A 21,361-nucleotide genomic window follows, 5' to 3' on the forward strand; every position below is an offset into this window, starting at 1 on the left:
AAAGATGAAGCGTTAAAGCCCACCTGAAGCACACTGAAGCTGCAAAAGGGGGCAAACACAGTAATGTGGATTTTTAGTTTTACTTGTGTCAAAAGTTTGCAAGCAGACATTTTGAAAGCATATTTTTCACACCACTTTTCCACAACCCATTAGTGTGAAAGAGCATTTAGGGAAGCACACAAAGCGTGTGTACAAGGAGCGTATTTGCAAAAAACATTGTTTGCGCTGTGGCATGACTGCTTCAAATACATTTGTGGACGTGTATGAAATATGGACCGATCACTTCGACATATTATCCTTGACAGTCATATCTCACAAGGAATGTGTGTGTTTTTTGTAATACCTGTGACATTTTCATGGCATTTGAATCCCCCTCCACACTGTTGTCATGCAGGAATCAGATTAGCCATTTATATTGAATTTAAATTTCAGGACCAGAATATTGCTCTTATAACACCCTCAAGTTGAATTCCCATTGACATTTTCGTCTGGCGATTGTTATTTCCGATAGGCGTGACACCTTGCGTGTCATTTAGATGTCATTTGGATAGCAGACTGCGTTTCAACTTCCACAAAGATTACTGAGGAAATTCGCCTTCTCTGGATGGAGCTGACAAAATGCAAGCCTCAGTGAAGCTGCCTGGCAGACTGATGCGTCCATTACATGTAATGTTGTGACAGCGGGGAGTCGGCTGCAAATGAGAGCCAGCATGTGTGAGAGAAGATCATGTTTGTGTGCATTTTTGTGTCACTTATATTAGATTAGTACACATGTGTGTGTGTGTGTGTGTGAATTGTGTCCATGTGTTTGCTGTTGTTTTCTGTGCTCTCACATGTCTTTCTCTGTGTTTATGTACATGTGTCATAACAAATCACAGGAAACATGTCTGAGCTGACTGTGTGTTCACGCGTCCATCACTTGTCTCACAAATGGAAGCGTCTCCTCTGAATGACAGATAGCAAACCGCCTTTCTTGTTTAGCAAATAATAATCTCGTGCAGTCAGTCATTTATTATTTTAATTTGTCAACAAGAGTGTTTTGGTTGAGGTTAGAAAATGTTGTTTGGGTTAAATGTTAAAAGAAAACGTCTCCTGTCTCGTGTTTTGGTCACAGCTGATTTTATCTATGATATTATATTCCTTTTCTGTAATCCAGGAGCGAAGCCTTCTCTAAACATTGTGCTGCGTGCCAAAAAATAAGCGTTGTCTTATATCATCAGGTTACCGAGCTGTTTAAATGATCTCGTATCAAAACTAATGTACTTCAGGAGTACAGGGATGTCAAACTTTCCATTCCTGTACTGTCAGAGAAAATCAAAGCTGCTGCAAAAGTCTGAGAAGAAATATAGAAGAACTTTTCAAAGTCACGCTGTTACGCACACGTGTTTGCAGAGTTTCACATTCTGCAAGGACAACATGGTGTAATAAGCAGCGTTTCAATGCGCTGTGGACATTCAGGTAATCTTAAAACAAACATCAGTTTTTCTAGTGGAAAAGATGAGTTTCACAGTAGTTTCTGAATCCAGCTAATGATGGACGAGCACCCAGAGGATCAACCCAATAAATTAGCAGAACGGCAGCCTAATCATGTTAGCGATACCCACAGACATCTGGTAAACACTTCAGCTGGAACCATGCAAATGAACTCTGGCATAATGGACGACCAATTATAGAATTGACTGATGGGGTGGACGGGGGGGTTGGTGCATTTGTGTGGCTGTAAAAACAACATTCTGGGTGCAGTACTTCTATGCTGTGTTTGTGTGTGTGTGTCTGTGTATGCATTCACATGCATGTGCAGGCTTAATTTAGTTGTGTTTATTACTTCATGCATTCATGTGTCTTTGCTAAATGTACCAAAGTTTATACATATAGTATGTTTATACACATATTTAGTTCATTTAAAAAAGAGCCTGCACGGTACTTTGTGTGTGCTAGTGTGTGTGTGTGTGTGTGTGTGTGTGTGTGTGTGTGTGTGTGTGTGTGCGCACGTGTGTGCTCCCCTGCGGACTTCCTCATCTGTGTGTGACAGCGTGACAAATTTACATTACAGAGCTCACCTGTTGACGTGCAGGGGGCCGACAAAGATAACTATCGATATTGCCATGGTAACTGTCGCCCTGCGGCTCCTGGCGACACACAATGCAGTGTGTGTGTGTGTGTGTGTGTGTGTGAGGGGAGGGCATCGCTGTTTCTTGAGGGGGTTGGATGTTCTTTTCCAGAGGTATAGCAGGCAGCACAACGGGTAGATGACAGGGATTACAGCCTCAGCCAGTGGTAAATAATGCGGCCGTGCTGCTAGCCTCTGTGCTGAAAAGCCTCTATATTTCTGAGTGGTTGCCTTGGCAACTAGGAGCAGAGAGTGGCCCTAATTTTGTGTCGGACTCCCTGAGACAGATGAGCTGTTCAGCGTGCTGTTCATGTATGTTTGTGTTAGGAAAGGAAATATCTGTTGATTGCTGTAGACTGCTATGCAGTCTGTGGTTTGTATAACTCATGCTGCTGCTAAATGTGTAAACATTTATGAAATATGCATGAATTTTTATCTCAAATTAATTCCCTTTAGTGTGCGATCTTCCGCAAGGAGGTCAGAGGTCAGTAAGCTGACTTCAGCAGGAGGGACATTTGCCAGTTGACAGTCAGTCATTTCACTTCCTGCAATCTGCTGCTTCTGATTCCTTTTTTCTTGTTGTTGACTGAGGCTTCATTCTCAGTTAATTTGTGGCTTTGAAACCAAATGCTTCTGGATTTTGAACAAAATCCATTTACATGTGAATGACTTAGAAATTAATTAACCGCATCTCTCCATCATATAAACTCATAAAACTGAAACTGTTGGTGGGCACACAGTGTGGATGCGAATGTAAAATGAGCCGACAGGTAAAACGTAATGTCCTCCAAATTCATGTGTTCTTGAATCTTGTTTGCTGTCAAAGCCTTGAGCTCTAAATGACACGAGTGTGGATTAAAGCTGGAGACAGAAAAGGCAGATGTATGTTAGCAGGGATGGGCATCACATCAGGTGCATCCTCAGCATGAGCTTTGAAGTAGTTAGTTAGTAAAACAAAACAGGATGAATAAAGACTAAAGGTGTGTTCACACAGGCAGGATTGGTGTGATTTTTGTTCTCTCTAGCACAGATTTCAGCACGTTTCTGTCTAAATTTGCACCATCCCTGTGAATTTGCATGCACATCAATCTTTGCATTGTTAAATCACAGCGTTGCCTTTGTGTTTCATGAGTGGCAATCAGATAAAGAAGCCAAATCCAGCAGAGAGATGAACATGGCAGAGTCCAGTGAGCCTGAAAGCAGGACGGATTCGTCCTCACCTTCTGCCAGCGCAGGACTGACAGAGTGGCTGGCGATCCGTCTGCTCCTCTTTTAATCTCTACCACGTTTTTGTCCAAAGAAGTAAAAAAGACTAACTGAAGTGTGCGCGCATAAATTTAATTTTCAGAAGAGTCAATATGTTGCCTAGGAGACGGTAATACACTGCCCAGCGTCTCATCTCTCACACTCAATAATTCATTTGCTTTATACTCACTGACAAACAACCTTGGAAACTCTGAGTGGTGGAAGTGAACTCAGTGTTTGGGCTCATCGTTTGACTTTCCAAACTGGTTTACTTTCAGCACAGAAGAAAAGACTTTATACTTTATCCCCTGTTTTTTGTTTTGCTGGTCTTTCAACAAATAAGCGACTTCTGTTGATGACAGTGTGACAACAACAACAGCAAACCGGCAGCTCAGGAACATTAATAATATCTTTCACTTTCTCTCTGTCGTCCCCTCGTTCTCACAGGCTCAATATCTTTCTGTCCCTCTTTGGGCATCTTTCTCTCTGTCATGTGGGGGACAATAAATCAATAGTGTATCATTGAAGGCGACATCTGTGGGAATGTGAGGAAACAGGAGACCTCAGGGTCGAGAGAGGAGAGAGGCCAGTCTGCTGGTTCATCAAATGAAGTCTGTCCCTCTCGGTTACCGTGTGTGTGTGTGTGTGTGTCATTGGGAGCCATAAACTGCCTCAATAAGAGATGAGATAAAAATTTTACCACTGTGCGTGTGCATGTGTTTGTCTGTGTGTGTGTGTGTGAGAGAGAGAGAGACACTCTTTGTGTTACGATGTGATCCAGAACTGTCAAACTGAGAGATGAGCTCAAAATGTTACTGCAGTGTGTGTGTGTGTGCGTGTGTGTGTGTGTGTGTGAGAGAGAGAGATAAGGAAAAAAAATTGATTGTGAAATGAATGAATCACACTTTCATACGAGCATGTAGACTTTGTGGCCAACCCTTCAGCGTCTCAGTCTTTGTTATTTTGACTCTTTGATGGAAGGTGCGTTTCATTCATAATGTATCATGGAGGCGAGTGCATATAAAACATTACCAGACCCCATCAAATTCCAGACAGTAAACTGTCTGGCATCGGTCCCACTAGCACCGCCCAAGGCAGACTGACACACACACACACGCACACACACACACACACACATGCACGCGCGCACACATGGGAGTAAACCAAAGTACTTGTATTCAAATATTGATCTGCAGGCTTCTGTTTCCAATTCAGCCACACTTATGAAATTCACTTGCAAATGTAGTTCATAGAGAGACAGTGGCCGAGGGTGACAGCAGCAAGAAAAAAGCCTGAGTGTGTGTGTGTGTGTGTGTGTGTGTGTGTGTGTGTGTGTGTGTGTTTATGCAGGGTCACAGCCCACATGTTGTTTTTATATATGGCTTTATCTGTTTCAGTGTAAGCAATCCACACATGAGCACGTCCAGCTAACTAGCTTATCAACCACTGCTAACATGGAATTAGTTTAAAAAAAAAAAGTAAACAGCTTGTGATCAGCCAACTGCTTAGATACACAAGCATGACAGGTTACACTACTGAAATAGCCAAGGTGCTCCTAAATCACAGTATTCAGAGGTCAGCACTGCTCTTTGTTTGGTTTTGGGAAATTTACACCCCAGCAACCTCAGCCAGACTTGCTTAGTTCTAAACTCCAAAAGCAATCCTCATCCTCATGTAAACATATTGAAAATACAATTTAAAGTATACATCTGGCAACTTTGTTGCCTTTCAGAAGATGTTTTTCTATAGTTTATAGTAGTTTACCTTCAAACCATCTAATGCTTACAGCAAATAACATTTTAAATACAATTTTATTTAAAATACTTTACAATAATACCAGGCCTAATGTTCAGTGCTTCAATACACAAATAATGCTGTTGTTTTGTAACAGTTTGCTGTATATGGATGACCATTAGCATTAGCATAAACTTAGACTGACTATCACAGAAATAAATGAAAGATTTCAGATGGATCCACAGCTGATCAGGATTTTTGTAGGATCGACTTCTGCTCTTGTGTGTGGTTTAAACTTTAAAGGCCAACCTCTTGTCTTTCATACAACCACCTGATTATTTAATGAATACAAGCAGCAAATGATTAACAAGGACCACGGTTAAGCAAGTAAAGTCAGACAACCAACAGCAGAAGCATCATGAATTAACAGCAACAGTTGAAAAAGTCATTAAAGACATGTGGTAATAAAGCTTTAATATCTCCAGAGGAAATCAAGGAATCTGGCTTGAGTGCTGCTTACAGCTCATTCTGTTTAAAAGATGCACGAGTCCAGTCCTGCCAAGATGAGAACATAAACAAGTATCAGTTCAGTAATTAATGGATTGTGTACCATAATTGGAAGATTCAAACAAGAGATGTGAGTTTGTAAATTCTGGCACTAGAAAAATAACATGACAATGAATCCATTCTTGAAATCTTCAATCTGTGGATTCGTCTGATATAAATAAACTTCCAAAGGAGGCCACGCTGGTGATCTTACAAACTGTAGAAACACATGCTCAGACAGTATTTGCACATTTTGAAGAGTGGTAATATGGTTTCTAAGTGTTGTACATGTGTTTTTATTTCTGCGTACGCCCACACACAAGCTGACCTGTTTGGGATGTACGATGCTTTGGTGTATGGATTCACATGTGTTTGCATGCGGCCACACTTCATAAACTCCCTGAATGAGCAGAAAGTATCGCTGCTTTCATTCACTTGTACGTGTGTGCGCTCGTGTGTGTGTGCGTTACACTAACTATTGATTGACCTGTAAACGATCGTCTGGTCTGACCATATAATCGATGTGATGGAGCGACAGCATCTCTGTTGACAGACAGGCTAGTGTCTCAACGAGTCGTGGAATCAGAACTCAAAAACAGCACGTCGTTTGTCTCCTTGTTTGTCCTGGTGGATGGACACGATTATAATGTAGATGAATTCAGGATGTGTGGAAGGTGTTAAAAAACTGTCCAAACTGGATGATGTTTTGGCTCAAGAGGCTTCACTGTAGTTCCTGCTGCTTCAAGTCTAAACAGCTTGGAAAAAGCACAGGAGGACGGGAAGCAATTTGTCTTTTCTACGATCTTGATTTAAATCTTGTTTAATAGAGACGATCCTCCAAGAAAAATAACAGCATCGATTCCTCATACAGCTGAAAATGGCATTTGTTTACGTTCCCCAAACGGCTGCTCTGGAGGGCAGTTACAATAATGTGTTCTGACGATTTGTCGAAACTGTCCATGAAAGCAGTGGAAGTGGGTTAGTAATTGACATAACCAGCAGATTTTTAATTTCTATCAATGAAAACAGCACGACGTGTGAGAAAAGCGTGACGTGATTTATTATAAGAAATCAACGCTTCAGTTTTTGTTCAGCACAGATAAAATAATACAGCAGTCCTTCTGGGGGCTGAAAGCACTAAATCACCTTCTCGTTGCTCAGTCAACTCAGACGTCTGTATTTGAAGTCTCCGATGGCCTACTCTTCTAGCCTTATTATCACTTTCTAAGAAACTTCTCCCCCGCTGCCCTCAGATTCTTTTCAGACCGAGGTATCTGATGATTGATAGCGCCCTCTGTCCACCCCCAGCACCTTCAGCTCTGTTTCCCATAAATCCACATGTGGCACCTCTCTGCACTGCAAAACATGTCAACAGGCCAGTTACTGCTGAGTCCTCCAGTCCGGTTTTAATTAAAATATTTAGACATGGAGGAAGTTGCACAAAATTCCTACAAATCTTTGGGACAACACTTGATTGATTAAAACAAATCTTGAAGCTGTAATGGTGGAATGGTCCACATTGTGTGACAGTTCATTTGTTTGTAATTCAACTCACCATGTTTCTACGATGTACTTTAATCAAGTGGAAAGCTTTGACTGGCTTTGTGGAGTGATCTGTTATGTTTAAAGTAAATCTACTGGACAAATCTGCATTTCCTCACATTGGGGTGATTTTTTTAAGACAAAAATAAACCATACCAGATAAAACAACTTGTTGAGGTGTTTTTTTTTTTATTTCTGCAGTGTTGAAGCTAGCCGAATCCAAGGCCTGTCTCAGGGAGGAGGACAAATCGGCTCCTTCATGGCCCAGTGAACCATCGACTCGGTAACCAGCAGGGTCCTTCAGATAGAAAAGATGCATGGTGCTTTAAACCATTGCAGGCCTCCGCTCTCCCCTCCACCCCACCCTCACCCACCACCTCCTTCCTTTCCAGTCTTAGTGTTTGGGCTTGAAACCGCTGCTCCATGACACTGGGCATCACACGCAGAATAAAAATGAGGTGAGGCGGCTGGAAAATTGAACATGTTGTCAGGCCGCAGTGGCTGTTTTCAGTGATTTAGGGACTGTAGGCCGCACTCGATTAGAGCCATTCATTTTCGGTAATGTAAATACAGTGATAGCAGGGTTGGTCATGTGAAGAAGGCGAATGTTTGCTGAGGTTATTGGTAATGGGAGTGTTACAGTTGTGGTATTTTTTTAAAATGGTGGTCAATGGGTTTTCCCTGTATAGATTGGGAGGATTATTGTAGTGTAGCATTTTGAAATATAACCATATACACAAGGAGAAAACGCAGTCACGTCTGCCACTTGTGCTTTATGATTTTAGTCCCTGGTGTGCAGATATTTCCATCATAGATGGTATCAGTGGGAAATCTGTAACCTCAGTAGGGTTGGTGCCTTGCTCATATAAACCACAAAGTGAGTTATACATACAATTATTTCTTAGTTTTGCTTCCGTGTGGTTTATCTCGTCAAGTACCTCCTCTGACATGTTTTCGAAGCAGTGTAATCTTGCAGCAGTGTAATCTTGATTTCTATCCTTCTCATGCGTTGTGCTCTTTTTTTCCACTCCCGCTTTGCCCCCGATGAAAGCAAATATCAGCAGATTATCTGAATACGATGGCTGGAATGCCAACAGCTTACACGCAATCTTTTATCTCTTCTTTGTGTTATTGCCTCGGATTAAGAGGAGCAAACAAATGAGCACTCGGAAACCTGTTCTCGGATACGAGACGTCACACACACCCTGTTTGTGTGTTTGTTCTCTCTTTTATTCCAAAATGACACCAACATTTTTACCACACCAAAACCTCAATTTTAACACCAACACACTCTTTTGACAGGAAGAGAACACAACAGGCTTGCAAAGATTTTTTAAAGTTTTTTTTTTAATCGCATTCAATTTCTAACATTGAAGTTCCACATATGGCAAGATTCAGACGAGCGTGAGCTTCACTGAAAGTCCATCAAAGCGTTAGAAACATGGTGGAAATCTTCTTGCATTTACTCATTTCATCAGTCACCATCATCTCTGTGTGTGTGTGTGTGTGTGTGTGTGTGTGAACTGTCGCAGTAGTTTTCTCGCATTTAGTCCCCTTTAATGTTTGACATTAAGGCGGAGTAAATAACCTCTGCATAGCAGGTGTAAACGTTCTGCTGGAATGTCTGATAAAACAACAGCTGGTGGCCACCACTCGCTTTTCCCTCACTTATTAACTGCTCGGGTCGTTAGAGGACCTCGCCGCTCCGAGCCGACCTTTGACCTCTGACGGCAACCATGACATAATTGTTGTGTTGGCTTCTCGAACCTGTTGGCGCATGTTTGAAGGGGAGATTACACAACACAAGATTAAACATACACACAGACACAGTTTTACTCTCACACATCTTCTCAGGGCCTGAATCAAGGCAGTTTATGTAATATGTGTTGGTGGTGCACTTCTTTTTGAATTTGAAACCATGAATCAAGTACTAAGACGTAGAAAACTGGTGTAATAATGTGACTGCTGTGTTGGCCTCATCACTTTCAGTTGTGATTTGCAGTTTTTGTCAAGACCCCCCTTAGCAGATCCGGTCTACACATTCTTGAGTTCGTGGTTGTTGCCTCAGTCTGAATATACTCCCAAACGTGCGGGTACGCAGACAGTTACGGACATCATGGATGTCTAGTAGCAGCTGTAGACTAGTTTTGGACCACTTTATGGAGTCTGCTTGGAGCCGAGTTTCAAACATGGACAAAATGTTTTCCGTGGTTTGCTGTAGCTGGGTGTAGCTACACAGCAAGTGCAAATGATAATAAAAATATGAGGTAAGCGGACCTCCGCCCAGAGCCTACCTGTACACCCTTTGAACATGAAATTAGGGGACCTGAGCAGACCCTTTTGTAATCAGGAATGTGGGAAGTATAAAGACAAACACACATGTGACTTAGTCCCTGCCAGGCTAGCTTTCTGTGCACAAACTCCCACTCATCTCACACCTCTTATCTTATTGTCTCTCTGTGTAATGACACACACACACACACACAAACCCCCTTCCCTTCCTAAATGAGAAACAGCTCCCAGATTGCAGCTCCGGGTCACTGATCACACTCTCTGTGACCTTTAAGTCATGATACCTTCCCTTCGCTTCCATTTGTTACCTGAGATCCATTGCGATCCTTTGAATTTTCCCTTTAATTCACCTTCTTCAGCGTTTACAGTCCGGATGGATGATTTGAATCCCTGCTCAGCCACGTTTCTGTCACTGGATATAAGAAACTGGTGTCTGCAGCAGTAACAGTAATAAAGTTGAACGTGAACAATGGCAGTGGAGCTGTTGGCAGTCCTCAGCTCAGATGTGAGAACCTGAGGTTTGTGGACCTCCCTAAAATCATACAGTTCATTTTGTTGGTAAACTTTTGTTCATCTTCTCCTCTTGTATTGATATTATGCTGTTCACTACATTTACTGTTTGTACTGGTTATCTTATTACCTCTTCGTGTTTGGTCTTCATAACCAAATAAGAACCAATCAAAGTTAAGCCAAAGAAAATAACATCCTTAGTTGTTTTATTTATTACAGTGCGACAGAACGTCATCAGCTTCATCAGCACTGCGTAGGTGTGTTTTGATCAGGTCTGACTAACAGCTCTGGGAAAAATCAGCAAACAACCCCACATGTGTCATCACAATTTGAATGAAACATGGTTGAACCCTGACTGGTGAACTGTAGTACACAACATCATCTTTATTCCAGCTGCCCCACAAACACTTCAAACCAGTGAGAAACCTTGCACGTCCTTGCTACCAATAGTACAACAAGCTCTATGCAAATGACCAACGCTCTAAATTCGGCAGAAAATGTTAACGCAGGACTCCATGCCACGCTGATGGAGACGTGGGACATTGTTTCTTTCAAGCAGCTCTGAGTATCACTTGACAAAGTATCAGGGTTTGTCGAAGTGTCACAATTTGGCGCTTGAGCCTTCCTTCGTAGCTCCGCTGGGTGCCAAGCAAGAGCTCAGGCTAAATCGATGATGACTGTGCCAAGAGGGAGAATGAAAGGGAAAATTTCAAACGGCTGTCGTTAAAAAATAAGGGAGACAAACATCACTCTGTGCAGAAAAGTGTGAGGGGAACAAAAGTAGTGTTAGTTTCACTCCAAAACCTGATCTGAATACTGAAAGAGGATCTAAATCTCAGCCAAGTGCGGCTTAAGGCTCAACTTTACATCCAAATAATGAAAGAAGTTTGGTTCCAAAACAAGATATACAGCACATCAAATTAATATAAAATAAAAATAAATGATCTCAAAATAATCCATCCTTAAATTCATCCATCCATTCATTTTCTGTGCTCATTAACCCCTGCAGGGCACAGGGGGACTGCAGTCCATCCCAGCAGACTACGGGCTGACTTTTTCACACATTTTAACCGTTACTCAATTTTTAATATCATTTGGAAAAGGTGACATCTCAGAGGTTCACTCAGTATGAGAACCAAATCTCAGATGGGACAAAATGTGAATAAATTTCATGCGAAATCTGCAGGATATTAAAAGTTAAGAGAAGAGGTTACCTTATGTTCTCCTTTGAACAAACATGCTGCCAGTAAGGTGTCATTTGTCTGTAGTTCTGTGGTAAAGAACTTGAACCTGACTGGCTGAAACTGTTGCTTAATGCATTTGACTGATAAGCACTGACTCACTGTAGTGTTACTGTTGTTGAATGGAGACCATAAACATGTAGCACTGAGTGTCTACTGAGTAATGCAGGTCGAATCCTACTGACAGGCAGAAGAGGTATGACTTTCAGCTGTCCGGGACATATGATGACACAGCATCTAATGTCACGGCTGTTTAGATAAGGAATAAGTTGATGGAAATCAGATTTTCAGAAAAGCCTTGAACGTCTCTGATTTGTTATGCAAAGGGGAACATGAATAATAAATCCTGAACTTGTCTGAGTTTCACAGTTTCTGTCATGTTCACTTCCTGACAGTCAGGGAGTTTAGTCAAACGACTACATGCCACAGTTATCTCCACTGTTCATGCTGTGTTTTTGATGCATACTGCATATTGACACTGTTGTTTTTCCTTGTTTATGATGAGCTCTTGGTAGCTTTAACTCTATTTTCAAATCTAAAATGTGTGGTACTCTGAGAAGATATGTTTTTGTTTTCTGTTTGAATTAATACATAATATTTGTCTGTATTTTCTATTCTGGGACAACATTTACATACTAAAATGATTTACCAAGAGGAACTTGAGCTCCAAGCTGATAGATCTATCATCATTTTAATGTTAGCCATAATATCATTTTAAAGATACTTTGTGGTTGAGACATGTTGAAATGTCATGTTTTAAGTAATATTTACCCATCAGAAAACAGTCAGAGGCGGGGAATTGTTTCCTTGCCATCCAAATGCTTTTCAGTGGAATACCACAGGGTTTCATCCTTGGTCCCCTACTTTTTCATTTTTCAGGAAATGATCTAAGTTCAAAAACACAGACTTTATGTGCATGTCCACATGGATGTGTTATCAGTCATCTATGTGAAAGCTATCTTTCCAGCAAATCTTTTATTTTTGGAGGACTAAGCTTCTTTTTGTATGGCACAGAGATGCTTTTCTGTGTGTTTGGCAACTTGTTGTATCTCAGGAATACTCGTGATCTCGCTCATTGTCATTTCTAGCAATCTCAAAAGCTATTGGCCAAGTCCATAATGCAGCTGCTGATGGGCTAGCGTTCTTTTATTCATCACTACAGCTGGATGATGGTTACATCGTCCTTTTTCAAATCGCCTCCATGTTAATGACAGTAATTATCACAATCTGAGTCCTTAAACAAGGCGTTTTTTGGCTGCAGTCGTCCATTTCACTCCCCAGTCCAGAGCCTCATCATTGGGTCCTTTGGGAGGTGTAACTGGCAAGGCCACTGCACAACCCAGCTCTGTGTGTGTGAGTGTGTGTGTGTGTGTGTGTGAGAGAGAGAGAGAAAGCACAAAAGCTTGGTCTGAGTCCCAGAGTGTGAACCAGAGAAGGAGGTCTGGAACAGTGCCAGGCGGTGAGATCTTATCAGCTGTGCCATGACCCCATGTTATGTTGAAATATCTTTTCAGAATGTGTGTATTTTGTCTGTGTGTATCTGTGCATATGTCGACATATGTGTGTGTGTGTGTGTGTGTGTGGAATCAGAGGGGGTTGACAAATGTGGTTTAGAGCCAAAAGATTTTTGCTGGATTATTTTCTGGAGGGGAACTCTTGAGTGGAGTAGAGATGAGGGGCATGTTTTTGTTTATGTGATGCATCATATATGCATTTACTTATGCGTACACCTACACGTGTCATTGCATGTTTGTACCTCTTTGTATACATTTCGGTCTTTTGTTTCTATTGTATGTGTCCCTTCTTACAACCATGTGAAAAATATACATACCTGTAAAAGAACAGGAGGGGAAAATTATGGATGGCTGTGCAGTGCATTACTGAAGGTGCTGGGTGCCATTTGTCAAGGTTGCTGTAACTTTTTTTATTTAAGGTCCATATGAACCAAAACAAGGCAGCAAGTCAATCAGTTTTTCATAACCTGATTTTCATACATTTAACTGAACTAAACCTATACATTTTTACCAAGAAGATATTGGATAATTTAATGAATATTACTAGAAAGTTTGCATATAATGAGCTAATGATGACTATTGTAATAGCATGAGTGGTATGTAGTATGTACATGTACCCTTAAACATGTGAAGGATGTATATTTCAGTGCATGTGCATAATAATAGGATATGTATAAATATAGTAGTGAACCTTTGTGTGTACTAGAAGCCCAGTGTTAGCATGTGGCTGCTGTTGGTCTCTGACCCATCACAGTGGGCTAATGGATCACTGTCAGCGTCTCCTGTAATTACTGAGGTATGACTGTGTAATTATACAAATACCACCCCTCCTCTGTCATTCCAGAGCCATTATATGCATGTGTGTGACTGCTCCTGCTCAAGCATGTACATACACACTGAACTGTAAGTGCACATGTTTGTGCTGGATGCCAGACTATGATGTAAAGGCGGTTTTGATTGTATACTTTCACCTGCCTGGGTCATAGGGAGTATCTGGGCCCCTAGCTTCTTTAAGTCAACAGGTTTGTTTTGTTGGTCCTTCTGAAAAGTTAAAGCATTCATGCTGACCATGTGGTCAATATATTGTGCTCAAAGTGTTCAGAAAACTACCCTGAAACTGTAGCAGGTGAAGCTACAAGCTACGGCTCCAAGCTCTGAGAGCTGCTAAGCTGCAGCAACACAACATGTTTGTTCAAAGTAGCAAGTTAGACTACAAGCTACTCAGGCAAAGTAGCTGAATACACACAAGCTACCTCAAAGAGGGACCATGGACATTTTATTAAAGTGCATTTTTGTCTAGTGAACAGCAGAAGGCAATTCCACTGGTTTCAAAAGGAAATCCGATCGCATGGAAGCTTATGAGAAAATCAGCCGACTTCTCGCTCACTTTGTTATCTCAGTAAACAGTTTCCTCGCAGCTTTATGGTCTCAGTCGTAAGTTTCAAGTCTTCTTCAATACAGCACGATGTTCATTTTGTAAACTACGCCCATGTTTCTCATGGTTTAATATGGAAATGAGGTAGAGTCTCCTGAAAAGCTTAAATAGAAACAGTAATTCTTTATTTTTATTTTATGGCCATTGTGTTAGTTATTTCAACTTAACAGGGAATAAAACATTGCACCGGAGAAGTTGAATTGGTCCAAAGTTTACTCTTAATTAAAAAGTGAGCTAATTTAAACAGCTGAATGATTTATCTGGTTTCCACAAACTGTAACCTTAAGCTTTTACTCAACTTTAGCAGCTAATTCTAATTGGATTTTCAGATTTTAAAGCTAATTGATTTGATTTTTCTTCCTGAAATGCTCATTTGTCCTCAGAGTTGAATTCCCTCCTGCCGCACAGGCTTGTACATACAGTTTCGCTACTTTTGTGCTGCTGATTTAGACAAACTTTGGAAGTAAAGACGCCAAACATTGCGTATGAGAAAATAACTAATACTTTTACTTCTGCGGTGCTTGGGATGTAAGATAACTCCTTCCTCTTCGTGCTCAACATATGACAAAGATCAAAATCAAGGGAAGCAGATGCAGATCAGTAATCTGCTGTTTCATGAAAAACAGTCGACAGGTTTGAAAAACTTGACATGTTAAGAATATACAAAAACTTTCTTCGATTAACATGGGTTCCCATTGGCACAGAAACATATGGCCGTGGTTTGAAAAGGCCACTCAACACTCTATGTCTCACTCTGTGTCGTCTCACACTCACTCGCACGCTAAAGCTCGCCTCAACACAAACACACTCCTGATAATTAATGAACATGAACCGCCATTAAAGTGATTTATCGGGCTGTTATTGGCCTTTTATTAAATCCTGATTAATGGCCCTGAATACTTGGAATCACTTTGCATAAAAATGAAAAAATATCAAGATGTCGAATATTTGCACGAAATATCAGCTATTAGCTAAGACAAAAGAAAACTGCTGTCATCAGACTTCATCATCTCACGTCTATTATCGTAACACAATCACACGCTGAGTTCTGTTCTCGCTTCAGGATTTGCGTCACCAACATGTACTTTGCCACTGATGCTATTTCAGTCACGCTTGGCAGTGTTATGAGGGTGTTGTGCTGCCAAAGAGTTTTTTATTGTCTCCACTCCGACACATGCGAGTGCAGTAAACATCTCTGAAGACCAAATCTAGAATCTCAGCGAGGATCATATTTGAATGATGACTGGAAACATTAGTCGTGATCTTTGGATTTTAAGACAAACTGTTTCTGAGAAGTGAGTCGTGTGTCTGTGCCAGATCCACTCAGCGGCTCGTTCGCTGATCTCTTGCTCTGTTTTTCGGCCATTCAGTCATCCTCCTGTGTTCACTCTCATGTTCCTTCACTCCCTCCAGAAACATTTCCAGCATGTTCCAAACAGATCACAGCCAGTTGTCAGTCTTTTATTTCACAAAGGGAAGCTTACAGGAGCTGTCAGTCAGTTTGAGTAGGTTTCATTTTGACGATGTCTGTCTGAACATTTACAGACCAGCTGCTGGCCTGTTAGTTAGCAACTGCACCTGTTAATGCTGTTTTTGTTCACTCTTCTTTCATTTTGCATTTCTTCATAACATATTGCTTTTGTAAATGTTTTGCTAGCTAGCTGAGATGTCAGAATTTACAAAATGTTAACTGCATATCTGCACTCTTTAGACTGCTTTAAGTTGGCTTATACTCAAACAGAACTTCTGTTTAAGCAATCTGAAAACACCAAAAAGCTCCTTTTGTTCAGACTGCTGGTTTCAGAGGCTTCATGTCACCCTGAGGCCCATTAAGGAAGGACCAACAGTAAATTGCTCATTTCCATTTTTTTAAGCAATTGAACACGTTTCACCATGAAAATGAGGGAACATTTAAATACAAGACAAACAAGATTTCCAGTTCAGTAAAGATTTGTCACAAACAAATGATGCAAACAGTTTTTCTAACTTTTTCTAACTTTCTAAATGTTTGTCACCTTGCATCCACATGACCCTGTAGCGGGATCCAGTATCTTATGCAGTCTGGAAGGCTGGATGTTTACTTCTTCTGTGGAGGTTTGCATCTGAAGAACAATAATGTCTCAGATCACTAGACTTTCAGTGTGGCGAACTTAAACTCACTCACATGATCATAATCAGAGGACCACTTAGGCTTGTTTTTGTATTTAGTTTGTGGGAACGTCATGGAAACTAATGTTCTTGGTTCCTGGGGTGGGGAGTTTGAGCCTGGGATGCCCGACCTCCTGCACTTCATGCATTTTCATTTAGCTTAATGTTTTAACCTGCATTTGGCCTAGAATTTGAAGTACAGTTCACAGCTATTGTTATTTTGTTGTTTAATTCTTCTCCTGAGACAGCAGCCTGAATCTGAACAACTGCTGAGGTGATTAAACTGCAGACAGCAGATCCTCAGCGAGGAAGTAAACACTAGCTGGACGTTCAGGGAAACTGAACGGCTCCTGTGTGCTGAGAGCACAACACAACAATGGTTTTCCTAAAGACGCCGTAATGAGTTATGCTGCATCATTACAGCATGAGCCATCGGCAGTCCTCTGAATTGTCTGATTATCACATTTTTATCTCTGTTTAGTCAGGAAGCAAGCAAGCTCTGATTTATGGCATACGTTTACACCTGGGAGATGCAGTTTTCTGTTCCGACAGAAAAGATCCAGACAGGAAACGCCGAGGTCCAGATTCCACCAGCATGTCCCCACTATTGCCTGATTTTTGACGAGTCACCAAAAAGACAGTGAAGGTTTTAGACGGTGAAGTTTTTCCTCATTCTGTTGATTAATTTTTCAAATTTGGAAATTTGATCTTTCTACATGATGATCAAAAGCACGCAACCAGGCTGCAATTTTGGTGGAGGAATATTACAATAACAAAGTCAACCTTGAAGACTTGGTTGTAAAATGGTGTGGAACCAAAATGAGAACTGAAACTTGTTCAAACTCCCAGATCTTCAAGAACTTGCTCAAGGACTCAGGACCCTTTCAGCGTCCTGAACCAGATCGTTTCCGCCGCTGCCGTTTTGTGATGTCACGGGAGGTTACTTTAAAGAATCCATCGCTGTTCATTGTTATTATTAATCCAGTGGACAAATTGTATACATGAACTCCTGTCATCAGAGTGGCCATTTTGCACCAAAGTCAACGCTCATGCAGAGAGGACTCCATCACACATGAGGGAGCAACGAGTTCAGGCACGATGTCTGAGGGGCTGCTGAAAAGCACTCTGGGAAATCTGATGGTACCCCCCAAGCTCCTGCAGTGTGCTCTTCAGATTGTATGGTACTGTGTCTGACAGGGCACCTTTTGTGTTTTGAGTACATGAAGTGGTCATTTTTTGTGAAACATAAATACAATAAGTAAACAAATGGAAGAAATGAGTTCTTGATGACTGGTGATCTGTCTTGCTTTTCGGTTAGCTGTTTCCTCAGTCTGTCAGTGTGACATCCTCTGATGTGAATCTAAGTACCACCCAGTGCTCCCCCAACGCACTTCATCAGCGTGACAGAAAGGCGAACTGATCCTTTATTTACCTTCAGAACACTGAAGAATAAAATCCAATGCGGATCTTTGAAAACACAGTGAATGGTGAGACCGCTTTCAGTTAGTTTAGTTTGAGTTTAATTAGGGATTAATTTAGCGAGTCATTGGTTTAAAAAAAACAAGCAAAAAAAATCCTCCACATCTGAATGCGCATCACCAAAAAGAACCAAAAAGCGACGTTTGATCGGGGTAATGAACATATTCGGTCAGTGGGACAAACTATGTAGGTCACCATAGAAGGCGCTAATAAATCTTCCTTGAACCCTCCGCTCCTCGTTTTAACAAAGATCAGATGTGAACTCGCGCCTGCTCCGTGGACACCGCACATAACCTTGTACCACACTCACATGCCAGCTGGAGTTTGCGTGCGCAGTTCTCTCGCTCGCATGCGTCGGGAGCGCACAGAGGGCGCACCGGGTTCAGTTTGCTCCAGCCCCTCGTAGCGGTCGCTCGCTGCTGGCTGCGCGCACTGGCGTCTAGCAGCAGGAATTTGGGGAGTGGAAATTCCGCCTCGTATTTCTGACATTTCTGCAGTGACGGTCAGTCAGTCGCTGCGAGCGCAGAGAGGCGGAGTGAGAGCCGAGCTCGAATCAGGAGTAAAGAGAGCCGGAGAGCCGCGCTCCGCTGTTCCCCGCGGTGCTTTTCGCTGAATGTTATTATTGCTTTCTCGGTTTTACATTTTTCTTTTCCACTTGGAAGTACGTCCTCCGCTCCCGTTTGGCATCAGAAGTGAGAGCTTCGATAAAGAGCCGAGGGCGCGCGGCTGCCACTTTTGGTGAACGGATTTTCCCCTTTTGATTCTTCGTCTTATTTTCTGCATTTGGATTAATTAATTTTTCCAGGAGATGGCAAGTTGTTCCCTGACAGAAGCGGGGATCTGGTGCTGAAGCTCGCAGGATGCTGGGGACCCCACAACAACCAGATCCCATACTTTGAGACAATTTTCGGTCATTTTTGTCTCTGTTGGACGTAATCCTATCTGGACGTTTTCCCCTCCCGTTTGTCTTTATTTTCTTCCACAGAATGTCTGTGTTGAACAGTCTAAGGATGCGTGGTGGATTGCTATTGTTCCTTTTTACCCAAGTCATCTCGGTTGCTCCGTTGACTCAGACTGGTAGGTGTTGACTGGTTGTGTGAATACATGTGGCTTGACAACAGGCACCCTGGATGAACGTTAATGTGTTTTGCATCATTTTGCCACCATTGTTGCCTCTCACCTGTTATTGCCTCGGCTTTCCCCTCTAATGACACGTCTTGGGGCGTTCAAGTTGGATCGTTTCAATATAACGTAACTATTATTATACATGAAGAGATTTAAGGATATGATAGAAAACACAGAAAAACCAGATTATCGTGGAAGTATTAAGCGGCAACAGGAGATGCACAAAGTACCAAACAGTCGTCACAAACTGACAATTTGCTACGAGAGACACGCGATTCACATTCCCTCAGTACATAATGAAAATATCTCACATTTTCCGCATTTTGGAGCCTTTGCGCGGATGAACACTGAAGCTCCATACGGGCTGCAAGTAATTTAACAAATCATTCATTGAGAAAATGAAATTGAATCATCCTGTCTGTTTGCAGGAGAGGCAGCAGTCAGCCCAACAATCACACCTTGTGGCAGGGATGCAAAGAAAGCACTTTACAGCCTACCACACCTTTTCCCCAAAACTGTGTCATCGGGTCTCTCACGCTTGTGAGGCTTCTGGAAATTCCTCTGATGTGAATTTATAGCTGCAATGCGTTGATGGGTGCTTGATGCAGAAATCGGCGTTTTGTTTTCCTGTTAGTGTTTCTAATCTACTGGTGGATTCATGATGATCCCAGCTGGAGGCTTTAGTATCCTCACTCCCGTCCCTGCTGACGCACATGAATCTTTTCCATTAAAATACGCTACAGTCAACACCCAAGTGTCCAGAAAGTCAATTTCACTCCTCTGACTAACCAACTTTCTGCCTTCTCTTGCGGCGCAGATAAATGCGGGGGGAACATAGAGATACACGCCGCGGACTACCTGACCTCCCCGGGCTATCCCGGCGCCTACCCGCCCTCCCAGCAGTGCGTGTGGGTGATAACAGCCCCTGAGCCCGGCCAGAAGATTCTCATCAACTTCAATCCGCATTTCGATCTGGAGGACCGAGACTGCAAGTAAGAGCTCACTCCTCACTCCCCCTCCTCCGTCCCCTGCTCTCCCACCCTCCTTGGCTCTCCCTCCTCAATCCTGCCCGGATACAGTGTGAAACTCTGCCACCTATTGGCCAGGCAGGTCCACATCTGCTTCCCAGAGAGCGCGAGGTGCGCGGACGAGGCCGCTGGCACAGGCTTCAGAGGCAGCGGGGTTTGATGGCTTTTGTAATTCATACTTGATAAGGAGGGAGGACGTCTTGCGTCTCTCGGGGTCTTTTTGGCAGCTGCTTAGATGGGAGCAAACCCAGCGAAACTCAGCGTTGTTATTGGTGGAGTTCAGTTTGCTCAACGCAGAAAACAAGAAATTGTGTTTGCTTTTCATCTGGAGGCAGAGTTTGGCTGTTTGTATTTGCAGGAGGAATAGAGTTTGTCTGGCTAATCTAATTTGAGGAATTGTTTAAAGTATCTCTAAGTTTTTGGACGTTTTGCGGATGTTGAAAAGAAGAACGCAAACATGAGCTGCTGGTTTTGTCTGAAGCTGTTTTGTTTTTTTTGCAGTCATGCTTCCTCATCTTGATTCCAGCTTGTCAAACGTGAAGACTCACTGCTTTTCTTTGTCTTCTGTGAGAGTTAAGTCGCTAAATTTGGTTTTGGCACCGTCGACTAAACAAAGCAAGTGACTTGATCATATTGTGTCGGGTGTTTTTCTTTGTGTTCTGCCATTTTAAAGACAAATGATGAGCTGATTGACTGAGTCTTCAGATTAATTGATCACTTTCCTGTCACCATCACTGGCCCCTGTGAGCAGGCAAGGAGTGGATTTGGTTAAAAACTCTAAAAACATTTTTCCCCCACAGACACTCAAACATGCATCACAAGTCATTCCTGCACAACTCAAGGTGCTGCCTGGAGCTTAACCATACAGAACCTGTAAACAAGCCCTGCTGCACACACACACACACACACACACACACACACACACACACCACTCCTAAACTCCCCTCTCTTTGACCCAGAGACACACTCTCGATTGTGTGTGTCCACACAACAGCCCATGTGTTGCTACCTTCCATAAATAAGCCTGTTTTTATGTCGGCTCCTCTGTCTTTTTTTAAAAGCTCCATAAACGGCTCCCGTGTAAATCACGACCAGCCATCCGGCGCTGTCTCACAGATGGGCTCTTCCAATACTATTGGATCATGTTTCACCACCCAGGGACTAATAAACCATTAGCGTTCTGGACAGATAGTGGATATGGTGTGTCTTTCAGTGGATCACACACCTTCCTCACATTCAGGAAAGCTTTTATCTGAAAAACCTCATCCTGCCGTGACCTTATTTTGTGTGATAACCCAGGGAGCTGTATAAGTATGTAATAATGCTGTTTAAGCACTTAATGAAAAGCAGTAAATCTTGACGATAAAATTTTGGACTGTGGCAGGCGCTGCGGTACGCCAACAGAGTATTAT

The 21,361-nt window shown here is 42.2% G+C and overlaps 1 protein-coding gene across 3 annotated transcripts in view; it reads left to right on the forward strand.

Moving 5' to 3' along the window:
• LOC124069980 (neuropilin-1a-like) overlaps positions 1-21,361 on the forward strand; it is a 138,832-nt gene that overhangs the window by 55,796 nt on the left and 61,675 nt on the right. Inside the window, exons 1-2 of one of the 3 annotated variants that reach the window (XM_046409552.1) lie at positions 18,297-18,873; positions 19,739-19,913. In XM_046409552.1, the coding sequence (XP_046265508.1) occupies positions 18,783-18,873; positions 19,739-19,913 (266 nt within the window). In that variant the 5' untranslated portion in view covers positions 18,297-18,782. Of the gene's footprint in view, positions 1-18,296; positions 18,874-19,738; positions 19,914-21,361 lie in introns of those variants that run through there. The other 2 variants (XM_046409551.1, XM_046409553.1) reach the window with 2 other exon arrangements.

This window comes from Scatophagus argus, chromosome 13, assembly GCF_020382885.2.
Source record: "Scatophagus argus isolate fScaArg1 chromosome 13, fScaArg1.pri, whole genome shotgun sequence".
NCBI lineage: Eukaryota > Metazoa > Chordata > Actinopteri > Scatophagidae > Scatophagus > Scatophagus argus.